Raw genomic sequence first — 23,321 nt, 5'->3', positions numbered from 1 at the left:
AAGGTGTTACAGTTGTCAAATCATTGATATATATTAAAAAAGCAAGGGGCCTAGGATTGATCCTTGTGGAACTCCGCATTGTTTTAACTGAAAATCAGAAGGAATATTATTGTGAATTACATATTGTTTTCTATTGGACAAATAACTCTTAAACCATGATAGTGTAATTCCGCGAATTCCATAATTTTCAAGTTTTTAAAGTAATATCTGGTGGTCAAGAGTGTCAAAGGTTTTGCTTAAGTCCATGAATACTCCTATTATATGTTCTTTTTTTTGCCATTACATTTGTAATTTTATCGTATATTTGTATTAAAGCCTGATCAGTCGAATGTCCTTTCCTTAATCCATATTGGTTTGAATTTAGAAAATGAAAAGTATCTAGAAACTTATAAAGTCTATTGTAAATAATCTTCTCTAATATTTTGGAAATGCTGGGAAGAATAGAAATAGGCCTGTAATTTGTTATTTCATGCGGATTGTCTTTTTTAAAAACAGGATTTACCTTTGCAATTTTTAGGGAATCGGGAAATATTCCGGTGCTAATCGACAGATTAAAAATATGACACAAAGGAGAGGCAATATAGTGTATGATCTGCTTAAGAAGGGAAGTACTAATTCTATCAATCCCCTGTGATTTGCTTGATTTGAGATTTTTTTTGTTATTTCAATTAATTCCTGAACATTTGTTGGGTTAAAGAATAAAGAAGAGTTAATGGGCGTGGGAAGAAATTTTCCAAAATTTTCATCAGGTTTGTCAAGTTTGTTTGCCAATGTGGGTCCTAAGTAAACAAAAAAGGAATTAAAGGTATCAGCTACATCTTCTGAATTTATCGCAACATCATGAACTGTGAAATTATCTTTGGGTAATATTTTTGGTTTCTTGCCAATCAAATAATTTATAATTTCCCATGTGGCTTTCATGTTTGATTTAACTTGGTAAAGCTTCTCGGAATAAAATAATTTGCGAGAAGCTCGAATTGTATTGGTTAGTCTATTTCTATAAGTTTTATATTTATTTTTGTTTTGAATAGAAGGGTTCTTTAAAAATGCCTTGTAAAGTTTATTTCGGGTATGTATGGATCTTAAAATTGCTTTAGAAATCCATGGCATTTTTGCCTTCTTTCTTTTGACCTGTGATATCAGAGGAAAATTTTTCTCGTAATATGTCTGCAATTAATTGTTAAAATTTATGTATGCAATGTTTGAATTAGACTCATGAAATACATCCAACCATTCATCAATTGCCTTATCTGACAACGTTATAGTGAAGAGAATGGACCACACCTATTGCTTTATGTGACAACTTTATAGTGAAGAGAATGGACCACACCTATTGCCTTATGTGACAACGTTATTGTGAAGAGAAGGGACCACACCTATTGCTTTATGTGACAACGTTATAGTGAAGAGAATGGACCACACCTATTACCTTATGTGACAACGTTATAGTGAAGAGAATGGACCACACCTATTACCTTATGTGACAACGTTATTGTGAAGAGAATGGACCACACCTATTGCTTTATGTGACAACGTTATAGTGAAGAGAATGGACCACACCTATTACCTTATGTGACAACGTTATAGTGAAGAGAATGGACCACACCTATTGCCTTATGTGACAACGTTATAGTGAAGAGAATGGACCACACCTATTACCTTATGTGACAACGTTATAGTGAAGAGAAGGGACCACACCTATTGCTTTATGTGACAACGTTATAGTGAAGAGAATGGACCACACCTATTACCTTATGTGACAACGTTATTGTGAAGAGAAGGGACCACACCTATTGCCTTATGTGACACCATTATATAAAGAAGAGAAGGGACCATACATCCTTATCTGACACCGTTATAGTGAAGAGAATGGATCACGCCTTATGTAACACCGTTATAGTGAAGAGAACGAATCACGTATCATTCCCCTTTGTTACATCGTAAATAAAGTGTCATCGCCTACTCGATCAGGTTAATGAGGCGATGGAACTACTTACCTATTCTCCTATGGTGACAACATTAGTGAAGAAAGGAACATACTGTATAACTGCGATAGCTCGGAGGTGCAACTTATTTTTTTTCTGGGGGGGGGGGGGGTTAAATGACAAAAATATTATTTGACACAAGAGAAAATGCACATCATTTTGTTTGGAAAATGGTGTAAGCGAATAGTTAAGGTAATGCACCAAATGAGATGCAGTAAAAATGTTGTTTAAATGTGGAAACAAATAACAAAAGATAAAAATAACAAATATAAAATGTGATTTTCTTAATTTTTCAATAAAAACAGAATTATAAAACAAATTAAATGAAACGTACCTGAAAAATAAACATGAATATACATACAAGAGAGAGAGACTGAGAGAGAGAGAGAGAGAAGGGGAGAGAGAGAGAAAATAGAAAATCAATAGGAAGTCAAAAGATGGACATTATATTGTCTTTTTGAAGAATGATTGTGTTGGAAGTTGAAAGAAAGTGATTTTAATAAATTTCATAAAATAGGGCCAGTACGACGCAAAGATTGTTTATTGTCTGCTATTATTATTGTATTTTTCACTTATGAATTTGATGACGAAGAAAGCTCAAGTCGGAAAAACATCCCGCCATTCAACAGTCAAGATGACTGGGTTCTGTGCTTATGAAATGCAAGGACAGTTGGCAAATATCACTGGCCAGGGTTTTATCCACTTTTTCCAGTTGACTAATGTTTCCTCAGATTGATTAGTTAAGTCCCAATAGCAAAAATATAAACTGCTCGTTTGTCAATAAATCAGTTGTGAAAGCGTCGTGGTGTAGCGATTCTGACCCTCGCTTTGTAATCAGAGGGTCGTGTGTTCAAATCCCACAGCGGCCTTCGCGTCCTTTGTTATAATGTCAATCCACACTTTGCCACTCTCCACCCATGTGTTAAATGGGTACCCGGTAGGATGTGAAAGCATAAGTATATGCCTCCAAATTGAGTCTTGGAACTATTGTTGGAATGCTCCCCAGGGAGTGTAAAAAGTGCACACGCTGTATGATAACATATCTATAAAGCGCTTAGAGAGGTCGTTCAGATGTATAAAGCGCATCATAAAAGGCTCGATAGCTCAGTCGGTAGAGCGGGGGTTTCGGATTCCGTTGACCCGGGTTCATTTCCCACTCAGTCAGTGGCGTAATGAGCCAAACTTTTTGAGGGGGCTGGATATGGCGTAAAATGTACAAAAAGTTGCGAGAGGGCAAAGAGAGCCAGAACAGATTTTGACATTTTTATTACAACAATCCAGCTTTGTGACTGCTATTGACATATTTCGAAAATAATATCATATATTTCACCTTCTCTCTTTCCTTTTAATTTTTTTTTTATTCTTGGTCGCGATTTTTTTTTTTGGGGGGGGGGAGGGCAAGAGCCCACAGCCCCCCATCTGTACGCCAGTGCACTATTGCCCTTTATTAAGGCATAACCAGGTCCCTCGGAGAGGACCTTAAGCCGTCGGTCCTCTGTTTGCTTGCCTACAATCATTCATGCTTTCTTAGCAATCAGGTTAAAATCACTACCATCATTATTCTTATTGCTGCAGCAATTGTTTGTTTTTATTTGTTGAGAAATTCCCTCACGCGTTGACTTTCAAAAGACTTGTATATGATTTCGCTATGTTTTCTGTCGCACTCACGACATTGACAAGGTCATGATAAGTATTTGACCTGCCAAATTATCATTCCACTCTCAAATAATATAATGAAATTCAACTTTCACATTAAAGGGGTACTCCAGGCTGAAAACGACTACACATAAATAAATAGAGTACAAAATCACCGAGCACAATGCTAAATATTTCATCAAAATCTAATAAAAAATAACGAGGTTAGTGAATTTTTAAGTTTAACAATATTTTGTGAAGACAGTTAAAGCCTTCATGAATATTCACTTGGTGAGTTGATGATATATCATGTCACAACTTTCCCTTATTATGTGGAATCAAAATAATTCATATTTTCATACATAGTGTATATGACAAACACGTTTCCCTTGTAACGAAATACGTTGCAGCTGCATGTCATGCATTAATTCAGTTGAATGTCAATCCAATGTTATTAATATTTGAATATTAGATAATTTCATATAATAAAATCACAGATGAAGGGGGGGGGGGGGATACGACATCATCAGCTTGTTCATTGCATATTCACGAAGACATGTATTGATCCACAGAAATAATGCAAGGCATAACTGTTATTCCTTGATGAATTTTATCTAGTGTTTTGTTTGCCCGATTTTCCTTTATCTGATCTAATCATATTATTCCCAGCCTTTTAATGAAACTCACAATGACAATAATGTAATTCAGAACTTAACAATAAAATCATAATGACAATAATGTAATTCAGAACTTAATATGTAAATGTGTTTATTAATTTCTCTTTGTATATATGTTTAATCGTTTTATGATTTCTGTATACAGCGTATACTGAATCATTTATTTTTACTATTATTTATTTTTTTATTATTTTTATTTGTTTATTTTTTATTCATTTTATATATATATATACATATTGTTTATTTCTTTATTTTATCTTATTTTTTATTCATAAAATTTACTTATAAAAGGGGGCCTTCACCCTACAAGCTCTGCTTTTTAGTTGGTCTCCTTCCCTTTCGATTTCATGGTATTATTGTATTATAAAAAATGATTTAAATGTTATATTTTGTAAATATGTATATTGAACTATCATTGTAAATGTAAAAAGATTGAAAGAGAAAATAAATGAATTGAATTGAATTGAATGTTGTCACTTAGGCCATGCTCGATAGGTAGTGCTGAGAATGAATGTTACATTTTATGCGTTATGCTCTTTGCCCGTAATAAAATCAAATGTGCTATCTATCAGAGTCAATAGAAATAATCAGCATTGCTATAAACTACCATTTCAGTAGAATAGAATATAATTGCATTTTCAAATATCGATTTACACGGATGACAGCAAGCGGGCACAGACAGTTTTGTAAAGCAAAACCCCGGGAATATGTACTTTTATATTTCTTTCATCTGTTCATGAAAAAGAAACATGCACTCCGCGCGTGAAAACATGAAAGGAGATAATCATATCTGACACACAATACTACACCCACAATGCAATTCGATTGTCACAATGCGATATTATGGCCCCCATCACCGTTCATGCTATTTTGAAGTTTGATATAATCATATGGTACACGGGCACACGATCCAGGCAAGCTTGTTTTGCTCGACGGTTGAGGACACGTTTTCAAATGCAAAACAGTATTGTATGGCACAACGAACACAAATGCACAGTCGACCGCACAATGGAAAGCATTCCTTTAGAATTACGAAACGGTCAAAAGCCCGAATACAACCACCGCCTTGTGTATGGGAAAAGCATCGGGCTCGTTCGCAATATTTTTATTCAGGTGTAAATATTCCTACAAGGAAACTGTGTAAAAGGACATTTGTCTCCTTCGAAGCGGCATTTATCCATTGATGTGGTATGCATGGAATTAAGCACTGTTGATGATTCCAACTGATACGCTTTTGCTGCTGATCGAAGCGCCACGGTCATAGCTTCCGCGCGTGTGATGATCTACACCTGACAGCCAATATGTCGCAGCGATACCTAGATTCAATTCGAAACCCACAGCCGTATTCTGCTTCGGACACGGATAACCCGCCTAGTCGAGCCCGGACGCCTGTTAGTGTGGGTCCGAGGAACTATTCCACCCCCAGCAATGCTCCAAGTCGCTCCAGGACACCTGCATCGGTCCTGGAACTCATTAACCCCAAGCCTTACCCGAACGCACAGAACACCCGCGATCACCAGATAGTGAAGCCAACGGCCGTCAGGGGTGGCGAGAACCCGGCTTACTACCAGGATGATGAGGATAAACCGAGATCGAAAAAACTAACGAAAACGAGAAGCACTCCCAGAGGGACTCCGGCCGGTAGCGACGCGGAGAGCAAGTATAATGCTCAGTCTAATAACGGTTACAAAGGAGGATCGCTGTCTAGTCTTAACCTATCCCTACAGGTTGCAGATGGACAGCCGATTAAGAAAGAGACAGTGCAAGATGTGGAGGCTGGTCCTAGACCGACCCCGAGAACAACCAGCATCGACGGCCGTGACAAGGACCATAAGGTAATTAAATCACAGGCCCATAGTTTTGTGTTGGGATTTTCATGAAGATGATGACGATGTTGATGAGGGTGATGCTTTTGATGATGGTGGTGGTGGTGATGACGATGGTGGTGATGATGATGATGATGCTGGTGGTGGTGATGATGTTGCTGATAACGATGTGATGATGATGATGATCATTATCATCATGGTAATTTGGGATTAGATTCCGGTACTGGTCTTAACGATTGTGGTGATGATGGAGGTGGTAATGATGATAATGGTGATGATGGATGGTGGTGGTGGTTGTGATGTTCGATGGTGGTGTTGATGGTGGCGATGATAGATGATGATATTGGTGATCTGGTGATGGTTCATGATGCTAATAACGATGTTGTAGATGCTGTTGTTGATGATGGTTATGGTGGTGGGGATGATGATACTGATATAACTATAATGGTGGTGGTGATTGTGGCGATGATTGATGATGATGGTGGCGTTGCTGGTGATGATGATGACCATGTCGATTGTAATTTTGGTTTTGATACTGATCTTAAATATTACGATGATGGTCATGGTGATGACGGGTAATGTTAGTGGTGGTGGTGTTGATGATAATGATGGTTGATTAATGATATTGGTAATGGATCATGATGCTGATAGTGATGCTGTAAATGATGTTGTTGTGATGATGAAAATGATGATGATGATGACGATGATGATGATGAATCTGAATGATGGGGGGGGGGGGGTGGTCGTGGTGGTGATACTGTATAGTCTTAACTCGTATGGTGTTGATGGTGATGATAAAGTGGTTACATGGATATGACATTTACGTTAATGTTTAATACGTTGATGATGACGTTTATGATGGTGGTTTTGATGATGATGATGATGATGGTGGTGGCCGGTGGTGGTAGTGATGATGATCAAAACAAAATGATGTTAATGGAGACATTGGAGAGTGCGTAGTATACACTCCGTTTATTATATAATTGCTTTGTACCAATATCAGTTTTCAAATGGCAACTGTATCTTTAAAGATGCCTGTTGGGTGTTTCATAAAGCTGTTCGTAAGTTAAGATCGACTTTAAGAACGACTGGTGATCATTTCTTGTGGTAAATGGAATATACCAAATGTTCATTGGCGATGGTTTAGCGCGTAAGAAATGATCACCAGTCTTTCTTAAAGTCGTTCTTAACTTACGAGATTTCATGATTTCATAAAGATAAGATTACATTAATGTTTCAGATCTAGATATATGATGATACTGTGACAATTAGCGTTGATTAAAAGATATTATCATGAAATATTTTCCCCTGCCATTACCTTATTTTACCTTTATTTTTTGTCCATGCATGGTTAGTTCCCGACTGTGTTTACCTCATCAGATGATAATGAATGATAGACTTTTTTTTTCCTACATAATATCATCATTGTCATCTCAAAATGCCCAAATACATGGTATGTTAATGATTGTGCGACGGAACTTCAGTTCAGTGTTAAGTAGAGCATGTAGGGCTCCGACAATGCCACCAGCTTTTCTTTTATTTTCAAAATCAACACATCACAATAATTATGATATTAGCACTGGGACATGAAATTGCTTTATTCGATGAACACATCCGTTTCTGGTCTCTTTATGCGTTGCATTCTGACTTCTATACTTTTGTAGAACACGCACCGCTCCCGTAAGATGAAGGCGTGCACTGCAATTCTGTGTAATATCAATGTTATATTTTGATTATCGTTCCAAGATACAGATGATATATTTTGGTCTCGTAGAGATTTATTCCCAAATTTGAATTCCACTGGCAAGATACAGAAGAACAAAAACAAGACTAAACAGAATGTTTTTTTATAATCACACAAATCATAGAAAAAAAATTCCCCTTTAAAGGACAAGTCCACCCCTACTAAAAAAAAAGTTGATTTGAATAAACAAAGAAAAATATAACAAGCATAACATTGAAAATTCCATCAAAATCGGATGTAAATTAAGAAAGTTCTGACATTTTAAAGTTTTGCTTAATTTCACAAAACAGTTATATGGACATCCTGGTCGGTATACAAATGAGGATACCGATCACGTCATCCACTCACTATTTCTTTTGTGTACATTCTAATTTCCTCCTCATTGGCTAATTCCTCCCGGAATATGTGGAATTATCATAGTTAAACATCTTATGGTTCAGTCAATTTGGTCCTTATTGTCAAATACGTAAAAAGTGATATATTGTATAATTCAAACAATAAGAAAACAAAAGAAATGGTGAGCGAAGGACATTATGGACTTTCCCATATGCATGTGACTGCATCACTGTTTTGTGAAAAATAAGCGAAACTATAATTTGTTTTAATGTAATAACTTATTTACATCCGATTTTGATGAAATTTTCAGCGTTATGCTAGTTTGATTTTTCTCTATTTATTAAAATCAACATTTTTCTTTGGTGGACTTGGCCTTTAAAAAGAAAACGAAATTTACAGAAGACTGCGTTGAATGAACAGCCTTCATAAACCATTCGCCTGCTCGAACAAATGAATTGGAGATGGTTTCCCCCGATCAAATACAAAGTTAGTTTGCAAAGTGTGACTTTTCTTGTTTACTGACAAACAGTCGTATTCTTAAATGAGAAAGCCATCTCTGATGCGAAGGGGGGAGGGGGTATTTGGATAATAACTCTGTCCAATAGTAGGGCTTTGTTCCAGTTCTATCAAGGTTTTTAGTAACTTCACGATAGAGGTGTAATTTGTTTTATTTTACAATTGTATTTTTGCTCATTTGTAAAGCGCTGTGATATAATTATTATGAAGAGCGTGATATAAATACTTACATTGTATTGTAATGATCCTTGAATGAGAAAGACATCTCTGATGCGAATGTGGCATGGGAACTAGCTCTGCCCAAAATGGCTTTGTTGTGGAGCGTTGTGGCCCAGTGGATTAGTCTTCGGACTTTGAAACAGAGGGTCATGGGTTCGAATCCCAGCCATGACGTAATTTCCTTCGGAAAGAAATTTATTCACGTTGTGCTGCACCCAACCTAGGTGAGGTATATAGGTACCTGGCAGGAATTTATTCCTTGAAATGCCACTGCGCTGTAAAAAGGCTGTGGGGCTAAAGCGGGGTAATAATATCCAATGAAGCGCATAGGGACGCATTTGGCATTGATATGCGCTATATAAGCATGTTGGTATTATTATTAATTTTTATCAAGGCTTACAATCTGCAGATTCAAAGTAAGGTAATCATCTGGATGAATATTTAAAGCTAGTACCGACTGAAACATATTTGCCTTGTCCATGTTGTCGCAATAATGTTCGAAATATGGCAACACGATAACATCACACCTAAAAAATATGATTTTTATATAGTAAACAGACGATTGAAAATAAATGCATCATATAAACAAAAAGAAAACCAGATAGATTAAAAAATGACTCAATAACTTCCTGCAATAACCTTTCATCAATAATTTGTTTTGCCCATTGTTGTTAAATTACGAAGTAGCTGCAGTAGAGCCAACACAAACTTGCTAATTAACGACTCAAGGTCAGAAAACTATTGTTTGAACCTCTAACCATCAGAGTAGGTCCATGCTATAACCATGGACCTACTACATGCTTTAACATTCTAAAACTTTTCGCAAGTTTGGAAGCACCGTTGTTGTGACTCGCCTTTGCCACGTACATGTACGTTGTGCTGCGCCCAACCCAGTAATTAATTCATTGTTCAAACCATTTGTTGGTATGCAGGTCACCCTAAAACATAGTGTTTATTACTAAGATAATGATAGAGGATTATCATGATTATCATTATATTCCTTTATCATTATACCCCAAAATTTAAAGAAAAACGTATGGTTGCAGTCAGAATGTTAATTCATATTTTATGAGGAATTTGAAATGAGTCTGTGAAGGAAATTACCAATTATGGTTGATGTTGAAATATGTTGATATTAAATGAAATTATGGTTTCCTTGAGCTTTTTATACTTACCATAATACTGGCGGTGTACACATGAGCTTCATATGACTTCCTTGGCGGTGGAATACTTTATAATGAGGTCACTATTTGAATTGTATTCGATCGTGTGAACAAAATGATCATGTTTTGAGATGGGATTACTCTGATCTTTGAGTGAAAGGCATCCCCCCCCCTTGAAAAGAAGAAAATACCCCCACAGTTGAATTAATCAAATATCACAGAACAACGCAAATAATTGCCCATAGTTGCATGAAATACCTATTATCTTTTTTGTTTGTATCCACACAAAAAATTCTCCGCAAATTCTTTGTATCGATCCTGCATGCGCATAGACAATATATCTTGTTTGGTATTGAAAAAAGTGCGCACGACTTGACTTCGTTCGGCGCAAACAAGATCACATTCGGTTTCGCCGATTTTGAGGCAGAAAGTCGCTAATTCACGGACTTTGATAGACATTTAATGTCCTTTTAACGTTGAAATGACACGTTTACTATTTTCTGGAATGGTTCTTTTGTATGTCAAGATTTGTTCAAAGTGAGCAAATTTGATGTAGGAATGATTGCTAATTAAAACTATAATTTGAACCTACAGTTCATGTAAAGCAGATTATGGGCCGGGGGTGGGGAAAATGACCCTCCCCCTCCAGCAATGAAGGGCAAATATAACCATGATACATGCATAGAGCTATCTCCATGATACATGCATATACCCCTCACACGAAAAGTTTGATTCTTCAGGGGATCCGAACACAGCTGGTTCCATGACATCTGCTCCGACGACAATTAATGGCGTGTCCCACACAGCGGCCCTTATTCTTAAAGTTGGGTTATGAAAAGTATATCCCAAGAGCATGAAGGAAGGCGAATTCATGAATACATTAAATGGGAAGTTCACCCTGACGAAAAGTTTACTGTTAAAATGACAGGAAATAATCGAAAATATCGGTGAAGATTTGAGGAATGTTGTAAAGTTGATTCATGATGTGTGATTATATTACTTGTTTCAATATTGAGATAATTATTTTGATTAATGGGGGAGTTTAATGGGAATTGTATGGGAGGTATGTCTATACGAAAATGTAAATGGATTTAATTTGATTTACGAGGTGTATCAATCGATAATTTGGGGACATTAAAATATTAAAACTACAATTGTGAAAGAGCAGACATTTATTGAAGAGGGAAACACGATATTCTCGGAACGTAAACAAAACGCTTAGTGTCCGACGAGCCTTCTTCTAATAGTCTTCATATCATATAAATAATTACTTAATACATAAATCACGGTGATGCCTGGGGTATCATACGTTCGACATGTTCTTCGCATTAACATTAATGACATTTTCGATTCTGTTCAGATTGGTACAATGCAGAATGATGATGAACATGATAAAGCTATGGTTGATTGCCTTCCATCATAATGCTAATGTCCTAGTATTCCAGAAATTGGATTATTACATTGTATACTTTGACTATTAGTCAAACCCATTACCAGTTGAATTGAATATTACCCGGTAATATCATGGATGAATTGCATGTTTCATGTATTCATCGTGAAATACATTGACATTCGACATTATTTCGATTATATCTGGTTGTACTCTTTTGCTAAAAAATGGTTTTAAAAGTAAAATCCATCCTCAAGTACAGCATAATTTTTTCAGATAAAAGCAAGAAATGAGAGAAACATTGCCATAGTATTCGACACTACACCCAAAACAGTACAGGTCGGATAAAAAAAAACCTTCATGCATTATCATGTTTATGTAGAAACCTACGTATATAATGTAAACTCTCGTTTGGTTCTGCCATCAGTTCTAACATAGCTTAAAATATAGCACACGTATGATATGTCATCTCATCATCAATCGATAATTGCAATGCGGTCAACATGCACAAGCTGAGTGCGCATGCGTACTGGTAATGATATCATATAGAATTTGCCAACAGATTGCATCATGACAGTGGAGATAAGACAGATGAATTTGATTATTGTAAAGCAGACCATCCCCCCCCCCAAAAAAAAAAAAAAAAAAAAAAACACAGGAAAAAAGGAAAACTCCCAAAAGAAGTGCCCACATAAAAAAAATGTGAGAAAATGGGGATAGTTTCTTTAAGTTTGAAGCCCCTGGATATGTTACTCTTCTGGTAGGCCTACACAATAAAGTAAAGACATTTATTGTATTTTAACTAACTACGTCTTAGAATGCCGATGGAACCATTATATCACTTTGAACCAAATAACATTTGTTAATGATCACATGATAATAGATTCACGTACAATCTATTATGAATGCATTTCACGTGAACAAAATATCTGACAAAAGGCGACTATTTTGATTCATGACAATGTGATCAACCATAAAAACCCTTTGATAGGGTTTTGGCGCTCTTTTAATCATTCGCATTAAATCTTTTACGTGACGTCGTTAGGCTAATGGAGGATTTAAAATGGCCAGGGGCCAATATCATCAAACATCGTCCTCATTGATCGAGCCTGGCATATATGACGGGTCAATATATGGTTTGACCCGGAACAAATCGCAACAAATGATTTTTCAACTGTTTCTGGCAGTATTTGACCTCAGGAATATAATACTAATAATCTAACAAAATCCGCATATGGGAAAGTAGTTATTTTTCTTATATATCCAACAAGCATAAAACTGAAAATTTCATCAAAATCGGATGTAAAATAAGAAAGTTATGTAATTTTAAAGTTTCACTTAATTTCACAAAACAGTTATATGCACATCCTGGTCGGTATGTAAAACGAGGAGACTGATGACGTCATCCATTAAACCTAACCTCCAAAACTAAATAAACCCTAATCAATATATTTACATTATTCTTAAAAAAAAACTATTACAATCCTAACTTTAACCCCGTAACCTCTGAGTTATTAAGACCGGAGCAAATGTCGTGTCACCCTCAACATAGGTATAGGTTGCGTAAACGTATATTACCACTGCCTATAATCAATCGAGAAAGAGAAAAAAATACGTCACCTTTAGATTGTTTTGCCCCCCCCCCCCATAGAAATTCCCTATAGCGCTGCCGAGGTCTGTACATCACCCAAGAACGATATTGAAAACAAGAGGCCCAGGGCGGGACAACCTTTTCGATGCTCTTTGATAAAATGTAAGAATGGTGTTAATGGTGTAATTATTGACTGTTATGATATCTCAGATTCCAGTGTGTATTTCTTACCTCCCATAATTTTTCAAGTGATGGAAAAAAGAAGGAGAAAAGGAAGTTAGTCTTTGATACCTCTACACCCCCCAGTCAAAATATGATCGCACCGTCCGTTGGTCGACTCCGATCTATATTACCATTGCTACATGTACATATTTTTATTGTCATTTTGAAACATAATTAAAAATCCTTATTTTCTTCAGCTTCACTTAATTATTCGAAATACTAATCATATTCTTTTGGAATTCGTTAATTTGATTTCGTCGCGTTCTCCTACAATTCAAAGTCGCCAGTCTATTTGGATGACCTATTTGAATCCCTGTACATGGAACCATGTCCCCGTAGGTGATAAAGAATTGTCACCATTTTCAAGGCTTTAATAATCTATTCTTTGCAACCTCAATTGAGAAACGAAATTGTACATGGTATTGTGTTTCACTTACATGTAGTTTCCTTGCCGTTTCAATGTTAGCTTTTTAATAGTTTGGACGTGTAAGTATGTTCCGAGAAGCAGCCGGAATATATCCATTTTGATCTTGATAGTGTTTTTCTGTTTATGGACATATTTAATCATTGTCGAAATATTCCAGGTGTTGGGCCGATTTACCTGGGCATATTGTCTGCAGACACAGATCTTTGGTTTTCGCATAGTGCACAATTTATACACCATCTGAAGTAGTGAGACTATAAGATTCACCCATCATGCTCATGGACAAAGACAGATATAATAATATTTTTTTTAAAACAAATTGTGTCAACAGCAACATCAATAGGTCTATGTGAACATGATGGACCTATATGATGTGAATAACAACGACCGCGTCAATTGTTTAGTAGTATAATTTGGTTCGTTATTTCAACATCAATTAATTACCCAGTAATGCTAAAAATGTGATGTTAATAAAGGTTGGATGATAAGTAACAACCTTTTCGAAATGCTGCACTTACCATATGAAATGGTTTCCATACAACACTGAAGTTGTCGGATTCAGCTTTATTATTCAAGGTTGGACGTGACATTTGGAAAAGGTTCTACTCCTCCAAACTCATAATTGCTGACTTAACATATCAGTTAAGGTTGTATGACTTTCATTGGTTATTGTCTGTGAATATTTTGCCGTTTCAATAGTTTTTCTTTTTTTTCTCTCTCTCTCTAGCTTGCCTCTGATGCCTTAGGTTCGAAGCCTATTGACACGACTAGATCATCACATCCAATGACAGCAAGGGAAAAGAAAGAAAAGATGGCCAAAACAGGGGTAAGGCTTTGATCCTTCTACTTCGCGTAATCATATCTCGCTCAAAACAAACATCAAATGTAGGTAACAATAATATAGATAAAATAGATAATATAGAGGATAAGTACACATAAGCTACATGTATTCAACAAAGTATTTCAACTGCATTATGATGATTGTTACAGGGGCCGCGGAACCGGGGGGGGGGGGGGGCTGGGGGGCTTCAGCCCCCCACTTTATTCCAAAACCATGTACAAAAACGTGAAATTGACCATATGATTGTGATTTTTAGCATGGTCAGCCCCCCCCCTCCCCCACTTTTGGCTCAGCCCCCCCCCCCCCCCACTTTGAAAACCGTTCCGCGGCCCCTGTGTTAAAATTAAATTAATGTTTTAGGTTTTTTTTTTAAAGTTGTTTACGGATGATGAAGCTATTCTAGAGTTTTTGGCTGCCAATTAAATGCTGAATCTCCTGGCTTTACTTGCTTTGAATGATGGGATCGGTTTTCAAATGCAAAAAAAGTACATTGTTGTGCAAAGTACGCATTCTTTGAAACCGTATACAGGTTTAGTTCCATCGAATGAGACTTGCTCAGATCGATTAAAATTCTATAAAGTTATTGCGAATCGTATAACAGGGTCAGGTCGGAGTATGTGTTTTGGTGTGACTATAGATTTTTTAATTCATTGCACAATGGAAGATTGTGACGGATTTTAGAACCAGTCCCTTTTAAGATTTCTTTCTCTTAGTGATCATTGAAGTCATCACTTCTGACATAAGAGATGGAGATTGAGCAAAACTTTGCCCTCAATTTGCTAAATTCCCATTTGAACATAATTGGCGGAGTGTGCAACCCAGAAAATTGCTCTATATACGCAAGATTGCTCTATATACGCAAGATTGCCAATCCAATAATAGCTTTAATATCTTGCATTCATTTTCAAGTATTTTGTATCAAATTGGGGGGTAATATCTAAGCTTTTTACAAGGACGTTCCACAGTTATGTTTGTGCGCATTATGATCTGCGCATAGTTTACACTCTGCGCGCTGACGTCACAATGGATGAACAGGTGATTAATTAGCTGCGGGTATGAGCTGATTTTTGTCATCTTCTGCATTTTAACTGCAGATTCGATACTTTATTTCATGAAGCTAAAAAATGGAATTATTCCATGGACCATTAAAAAAAATTAAAAAAAATTCGAAATATGCAGAAATTAACGTAGGTCCATGTGCTTGATTTTTTGCTACAGAGCTTCAAAGTTCACCCAAATTGATGTTCTTATAGAATTGCGCATTCAAAAGAATTTGGCATTTTTAGACCGCCCAATATTACTACAATAAGTTTAAACCTCTATTACTCAGTCAAAATACATGAAAAAGTCATCAAATTTCGCAAGAGAGTTAATAATTGTATCGTTAGAATGGAGAATCTATTTATAGTGCTATTTGTTTGCAATTTTAAGTTTAACAGCACTGTCAGTTCTTAAAAAAGGCGTAAACGATAACAAAATCCCAATCTAAAAAATGTAAAATTTCAGTGACAAACTACAAACGTACAATAAATGCTGCACTTTATTCAAAATCCATGTCATTTTCACAAAAATTTGCAGAGTTGTAGAGGAAGGTATACCTAAGAGGTGCAAACATTAAAAATTAGGGGTTCATGTGCTTGTTTTTAAACTATCAGCATTTTTATCAGAGCAAATGTGCTTTTTAAAACACCAAAAATGCGCCGAATGCTTTGTCTCTATGTGAAGAAAAAATCAAAACCACTCTACCATTTATTCAAACTCGGGGTAATATTCGTGATTCTTGGCAGCAATGCAGAGTAAAGTATTTTGAAATTGTAGAATTTTTTTTTTGAATGGTCCATGAAATAATTCCATTTTTTAGCTTCATGAAATAACGCATCGGATCTGCAGTTAAAGTGCAGAAGATGAGAAAAATCAGCTCATACCCGCAGCTAATTATTCACCTGTTCATCTATTGTGACGTCAGCGCGCAGAGTGTAAACTATGCGCAGATCATAATGCGCACAAACATAACTGTGGAACGTCCTTAAGCTACCCAAGGATAACAGAAAAGATGCGCACTGGAGAAGGGTTGACATTGGGACATGCGCATGAGCAAGACAAGGAGTTACTCTTCTGCGCAAGCGCATGACAATTATAATGTTATACCAAATTTATTTGCGATAAAAGTTGATTGGCAATTCGAAAGCTGATAATTTTGGCAAACGTTATTTCCTTTAGGAAATGTTCAAAAGTTTAATATCGTCTATGATTTTCACCATGATTATTCTTGTCTGTCGGTGTATACCACTTCATTCTTAAAACATTCCTTGTGCTTGTGGCATGACTTATGTACTATTATTCCGAAATTTACGAAATTTACCTTTCTCCCTCTTTTTCTTTGTGTCGCTCTAAATCAATCTTATCTTGCAGTTTATCCCATTTCACAGTTGATTTCATGTTTATCAAATTAAACATGTTAATATGAGTAAACATAACTCTTTTATCAAATCCATGATGTATTTCATGTCAGGAATCACTTGATCTATGATGTCGTTGGAACCATTTTCATGATTTTGAAAGAGATACAAAATCTAAAAATTAATGCAGTTTGTTGTGTTTTGTTGAAAAAAAAAAATAACAACCGAAAACATGACAAGTGGATCATGTTTCTATGCATATTTTTATGACTCGGTTCATTAGATTTGCGTAAACTAACGTGTCCTCGAATGCTGTGGCGTATTATGTGGCACAAAATGCCGGATGATGGTGAATTTAGAATATGGTGCAATATCATAAAAGACCTTGATGATCAGTGCATTAATGAGTAATTTTGTGAATAAAAAAAGTTGGCGTGAACAAAAGTCCCGATTAACAAGTCTACAGGGAGATTCGATGAAAATTCTGATGTTCAATCAAAATCAAAATATATAAGTATAGTTTAATTTTCTATTCCTAACGATTGGGTGTACTTTGCAATACTACAAGAACAGCACTGCGACGCTGAACGATTTCAAGAACAAAATTTAGGCCCAATGAAAAATGCAAGTCATATCACAATCATGACAATGAACAGCCGGGCCTTTGTCGAAAATTGTTGAACCGGAACAGCAGTCATGGGGCCTGTTGCATAAAACTTTTTTACCTAAGAAACCCGGGGATTTTTTACCTGAGTTTTTGCCCTGTGTTAAAGTCAATGGCAGAAATCAGACTAACCTTAGTTTTCAGTTTTTACCGGAGTTTTCTCAGGTAAAAAGTTTTATGCAACAGGCTGCAGGAAAGTCCGGAAAAAGTCCAGGGGAGCGTTTCGTGAAAAGACTTATGAGCTGTTTTTGTCCGACAAGTCCAGTTTTATCCGACAGATACCGCAGTAACCATGGTAACAGTGCCTCTCAGCCAATAAATATCAGGAAAAGTTGTCACAGATCTGACAACTCGCGGGCCGAGAATGTTGATGAAACGCCCCCCCCCCCCTCGGAAGAAATCGCTGTTTTTGACTCGCCAATATTACTCGACCAAAAAAAAACAAATATTGGTTGCTCTTTGTCATAAAGGGCATAATTTAAAAAGACAGTTCCATAACCGTGCACAAAAACGTAAAAATTACCATATGACTGTGATTGTTTGCATGGTCAGCCCCCTCCACTGTGAAAACCGTTCCGCGGCCCCTGCATTTCATAATTATGTTCATGAAGCGTTCTGTGAAAACTCCCTATTACCAATAATGGAAAAAGTTAGTCTTGAGTCGGTTTTGGGTCTGACCAATGGGTGGACCCTAGTTCAATCAGGAAAGCTTTGGTTCCGGGGCAAACAATATCTGCTTCTTTTTCACATTTATTACTAATGCTGGGTAAAGCTATCTGCTCTATACTAATCCATTTGAATAGTTTCGACTTTAGATATCATTTTGATATCACAAGCACTCTTTTGCCTATTCTTTTTTAATATTGCTTCCATTTTATAACTCAATATATAAATGTATTGATAGAAAAGTAGATAACATGTAAATTGAATTATTGTGCAAAGATGTTCGACCATTATTGAATCAAAACCAAAGGCAAAATGAACAAAAAAAGTAATGATGATGGAGATGATGAATGTGATAGTCATGATAATTACAGTGAAAAAGGTAAAAACACTTTCAATTTTCATTCAACGCTGGTTACTAGAATATGGACATAAAGAATAGTTGTTTAACAGTTTAAACATCTATGCTTAATTCATTGGGAATTAAACAGTAAAAATAAAAACTTTGTTGTTTAATATTTGTTCAACACTTGTTCAAACCGGTTAACCAATTAGTGTAAGGTTTGTATAGCAAACAAAGTTGTATATAAAGAAAAGGATAAACAGTGATTTTACTGCATTCTCAAATGATAATAATAATCAAAATAATTTAAATTGATAATGTAATATCTTTATATAGGAAAAAAAAAACATTTGAGTGATTTAGAAAACACAATATAAATATGATGTGGAAGATGTGATTGAGTGAACGTCGACTGCCTGCTTTCCCCTCTCCCAATGCAATCCTTTCTCTTCTTTTTCTCTGAAAATATATTCTAAACATGATATAAATTGAAAAAAAGGCGAAACGATGTGATAATGGAAACAAAATATTACTTATGAAAATTAACCTTTTTGTTCAAGTTATTTTTGATTAAAATGAAAATGCTTACATTCCTGATGCTTTTGATGTATTATGTAAACAATACGAAAAAGAGATGTTTTCTTCTTATTTATTCATTGTGATTTACATTATCGACTATTATACAGTATTTTGAGAAAAAAGTACATATTCTAAAATGTTTTGAAAATGTATATTTGTGATTTCAAAGTTGTTTATCTCTTGATGTGATATTGTTTATGCTTTTCACCTCTTCACGCGTATTGCACACTGTAATGATAGAGATTCTGAACATTTATTGTCGAATAAACTCCAATTACGTATGTGCATAATCATCCGAATCAACATACCATATTTCCTTTTCATTCTACATGTAATTCAATTAAACATAAAATGATTTTTTTTTAAATAGAGTTAGACGTGTTTTGAATTACGCCCACATAATTGGTGGTAAATTCGTGTAGCCTTTGACATTGTGAATGTTTTGCACCGTTTCTTTTCTTTCGTCGCCATGGTAACTAACATAAGCCTGTTTTATATGTTTACAGGGGAGAGATGAGGAGGATTGGGATGATGAGGAGGATGAGGTTTGGTATAAACGACATGAAAAGCTACTTTGGGTGAGTGGGAAGATCTCTTTGACCCATCCTATAATAATTCAAGTTTCTCCCGTGTTTTTTCTCCCATTTCATCAAAACTTCCCTGGGCAGTTCCACGTACTAACTGACTTGAAAGTCAAACAGTTTCAAGAAACCAGACTTTTCAATTTGCAGTATTCAAACAGTTCGTGCTGAGTTTTTTACAGGATGTTTTTAATATAATAGTGCATTTTCTTAACATTACAATTAGTGAAATTGTTCAATAAAATTATGATAAATTCATTGTGTATGCAATTAATGCATACTTTCTAAAGGGTGATTATTCACCAGCTTTTCATTCCCCCTTGATAGTGACGTCAACGTGGTCAAAACCACTCAATTCTGATAGGCTTTGGACATGTTGAGGTAAACCTAATCACAAGAACGAACATGTGTTATAAGAGTGAATTCACTCCAACAACTGACATGTGAATTTTTTTATTGATCTAGTGAGTTTCATTCACTCCCTCCAATCAAAGAAATTATTCACTCAATGTTTTAGAGACTGAATTTACCTGATAAACTCGTAATAATTGTTTGAATACCGTGAGTTTCATGTCTGAATGTCATTCCCAGAAGCTGGAATTATCCCCCTTCGTTTATCCTACCCTTGTTCACCTTTATTTCACATCCTTAGCACTATCAGTAAGAAAAGAAGGAAATGATGTAAGTTTATTTAGCACCAAGCCTTTAATCTGTTCATAGACACGATAGCAAACTAATCTTTCCTGTACTTTACAAAAAATGACAAAAATAACAACGCTGGGTAACAGAAAATATAAAAAAGGTTGCTTGAATCACTGTCAATTGAATGTTCTCATCGTACCACAGTGAAGTTCTATAGATTATCAAAGATTTGTTTTTTGTGCAATTTCAAGTTTTTTACTTAATATGTGGAATCAATTACACAAAGAATAATTTGCTTTATTTCAGTAATTTGTCGCATGTTTGTAAGCATTTAACTGCATTTCGTTGAATTCATGTGAAATCGCATTTTAAAAAGCACATTTCAAAGGACTGATTACAATTATAATTTTAAATGCCTCCATTATACCCGCATCATCCACCCGATGTGTGAAAAAAAAAATCATGGCTGTATAACTCACTTCAAAGTAGGCCCAACGTAATTCAATGTTCAATCCGCTTGCTTTATCCACTTTCACGAATTACTTAAAAAAAGGCAAGCATAAGTTCAAAATACGCTCTTTAATGGTTCGAAAATTAAGATGTATTGTTTTTCTGTTTTTTCAACTGTTCATACAATGTCCCTTTGGTTAGACATGTAGGCCGAACTTGTTGATAAGATCGTTTTAACCACGACTTTCATTGATAACATCTCCTCTGCTCTATACTAATCCAATATTTCGATTCCAACTTACCACTTTAACATCCACCGTGCTGTTTCGACTCTGTTCTTCTTCCTACTCCAACACCATAATGCTGCTCTCTCACACACAAACACACACACCCAACGCATCCGCATGCAACCTGGCCTCGTCATATTTATACCACGGCGCCATATTGGTTGGTGCAGATCATATGCGTAAGTGTCACGTGATCAAAGTCAAACCGCCAACGGCGTGTGCGGTGTTAAGACTCAGTTTTGCTTTAATGTTCGAAAACAAGAAAATTGAAATACCGTTTCTGCCCTGTTTTGTTTAAATGACAAGTCCACCCCAACAAAAAGTTGTTTTGAAAAAAAAGGAGAAAAATCCAACAAGCAAAACAATGAAAATTTCATCAAAATCAGATGTAAAATAATAAAGTTATGACATTTCAAAGTTTTGCTTAATTTCGCAAAAGAGTTATATGCACATCCTGACCGGTATGCAAATTAGCAGACTGATGACGTCACCCACTCACTATTTCTTTTGTATTTTATTATATGAAATATGAAATATTCTAATTTTCTCCTCCTTGTCAAGTAAAAAACAAAGTTTCGTTTCTCCCTGAACATGTGGAATTACCATTGTTATAACAATTTATGGTTAAGTTAAGTTGGTCCTTCTTGTCAAATCTGTAAAAATTGAAATATTGTATTATTCAAACAATAAAAAACAAAAGAAATAATGAGTGATGGACATCATCGACTCTCTCATTTGCATATCACTTAGTTGTGCATTTAACTGTTTTGTGAAAAATAAGCGAAACTTAAAAATGTAATAACTTTCTTATTTTACATCCGATTTCGATGAAATTTGCAGCATTATGTTTGTTTGATTTTTCTCTATCGATTCAAATAAATAATTCTCCGGGGTGGACTTGACCTTTAACATGACTAAAACATGAGCAAATATTCATACACCTTTATAACAAATGGATTACATTCCTAAATATAATTCTGGAATTTACTTTCGTTCTATTTGAAGCATGCTTTGTGCATGAATATAACTGTCCTTATTCTGAAGCAAATATTTCGAAGATGCCCTGTTGATGTTTGTAATACCAAGCGGTAAAGTTAGAATTTTACTTTTGACCTTGCCATAATTACTTCGAGAAACTTGAACGACTTGCTGTTGAACGAATTGTTATTTGAGCAAAATTTGGATATATCATTTCCCCTCAAATTGCTTTTATGGCTTATGCTTCAATCATTTTTTATTGCTTTTATTTTCATCATTTTTCATTGTGAAATTTATCTTTACGGCGGTACGGTAAAAGGGTTACGCTCAATTAAGTAAAAAGTCATTTGGTTTGATATTCATCGGATATCTCATTGGCGGTATGGCTTTGATCTTTCTTTTAAATATTTTGTAATGGGTTTAATGGTTAATCAATGGTTTGATACTATGTAGGTATCATACCAAAATTATCATGATTATTCTTGTTGGTTTTATCCGAGGTATGATATTGTATGTTGGTGTCATTGTAATGATAGGCCTGATTCTCGTAAATTGATTTCATCCGGCGTATTCGTGGTTAAGGTTAAATAACCTGAATAATACTTAATAATGATAAGTAATACGATATAGGAGAGCTTATTCCATTAAGACGGAATTAACATAATCTCTGGTCACCCCTCCGTATCTAAACCTCCTCTAACGACCCCCAAACTTGTTTATCCTTTCTGTCCTTCTTAATCCGTCACCCATTATCCTCATCATGGTTGCATAACAATCAAATTAAAATTTAATACATTTACACGTCCATATTCAACTTTTTTGTAACATAGTTCCTGCAACACAAAGGTTAGCGATTAATCATACGCTTTATTTTCATGATAATGCATTCAATGCAATCAATCGTGAGAAGTGTTTTACGATTGTTGCTAAGCTTTGTGGTACGGGCCCCCTTGTGGAATTGTAATTTACCGTTGGTTTGCTGAAGCATCACTGTGATAAATGTTACAGATTCGTTGTTGTTCTTGTGCGGACAAGGAAGTTATAAAGGTCTTATTTTTTTCATTGAAGTGTTTTGTGTTTGTATTGGCCTTGGTATCATTCAAATTAGTTTATTATTTTCATTTTATAAAATTGATTTGTTATGATAATTGTAATTTAACATCTTG

The 23,321-nt window shown here is 35.5% G+C and overlaps 1 protein-coding gene across 2 annotated transcripts in view; it reads left to right on the top strand.

The window, feature by feature from the left end:
- Positions 1-5,200: 5,200 nt before the first annotated feature.
- The window catches only part of LOC129280162 (venom phosphodiesterase 2-like), a 39,366-nt gene continuing 21,245 nt past the window's right edge, over positions 5,201-23,321 (top strand). Inside the window, exons 1-3 of one of the 2 annotated variants that reach the window (XM_064112499.1) lie at positions 5,208-6,132; positions 14,456-14,554; positions 19,724-19,795. In XM_064112499.1, the coding sequence (XP_063968569.1) occupies positions 5,599-6,132; positions 14,456-14,554; positions 19,724-19,795 (705 nt within the window). In that variant the 5' untranslated portion in view covers positions 5,208-5,598. Of the gene's footprint in view, positions 6,133-14,455; positions 14,555-19,723; positions 19,796-23,321 lie in introns of both variants that reach the window. The other variant, XM_064112500.1, reaches the window with a different exon arrangement.

The sequence above is a fragment of the Lytechinus pictus genome, chromosome 17 (assembly GCF_037042905.1).
Source record: "Lytechinus pictus isolate F3 Inbred chromosome 17, Lp3.0, whole genome shotgun sequence".
Lineage (NCBI taxonomy): Eukaryota > Metazoa > Echinodermata > Echinoidea > Temnopleuroida > Toxopneustidae > Lytechinus > Lytechinus pictus.
The sequence above is the reverse complement of the archived record's forward strand: the minus strand, read 5'-3'. Positions and strand labels throughout refer to the sequence as shown.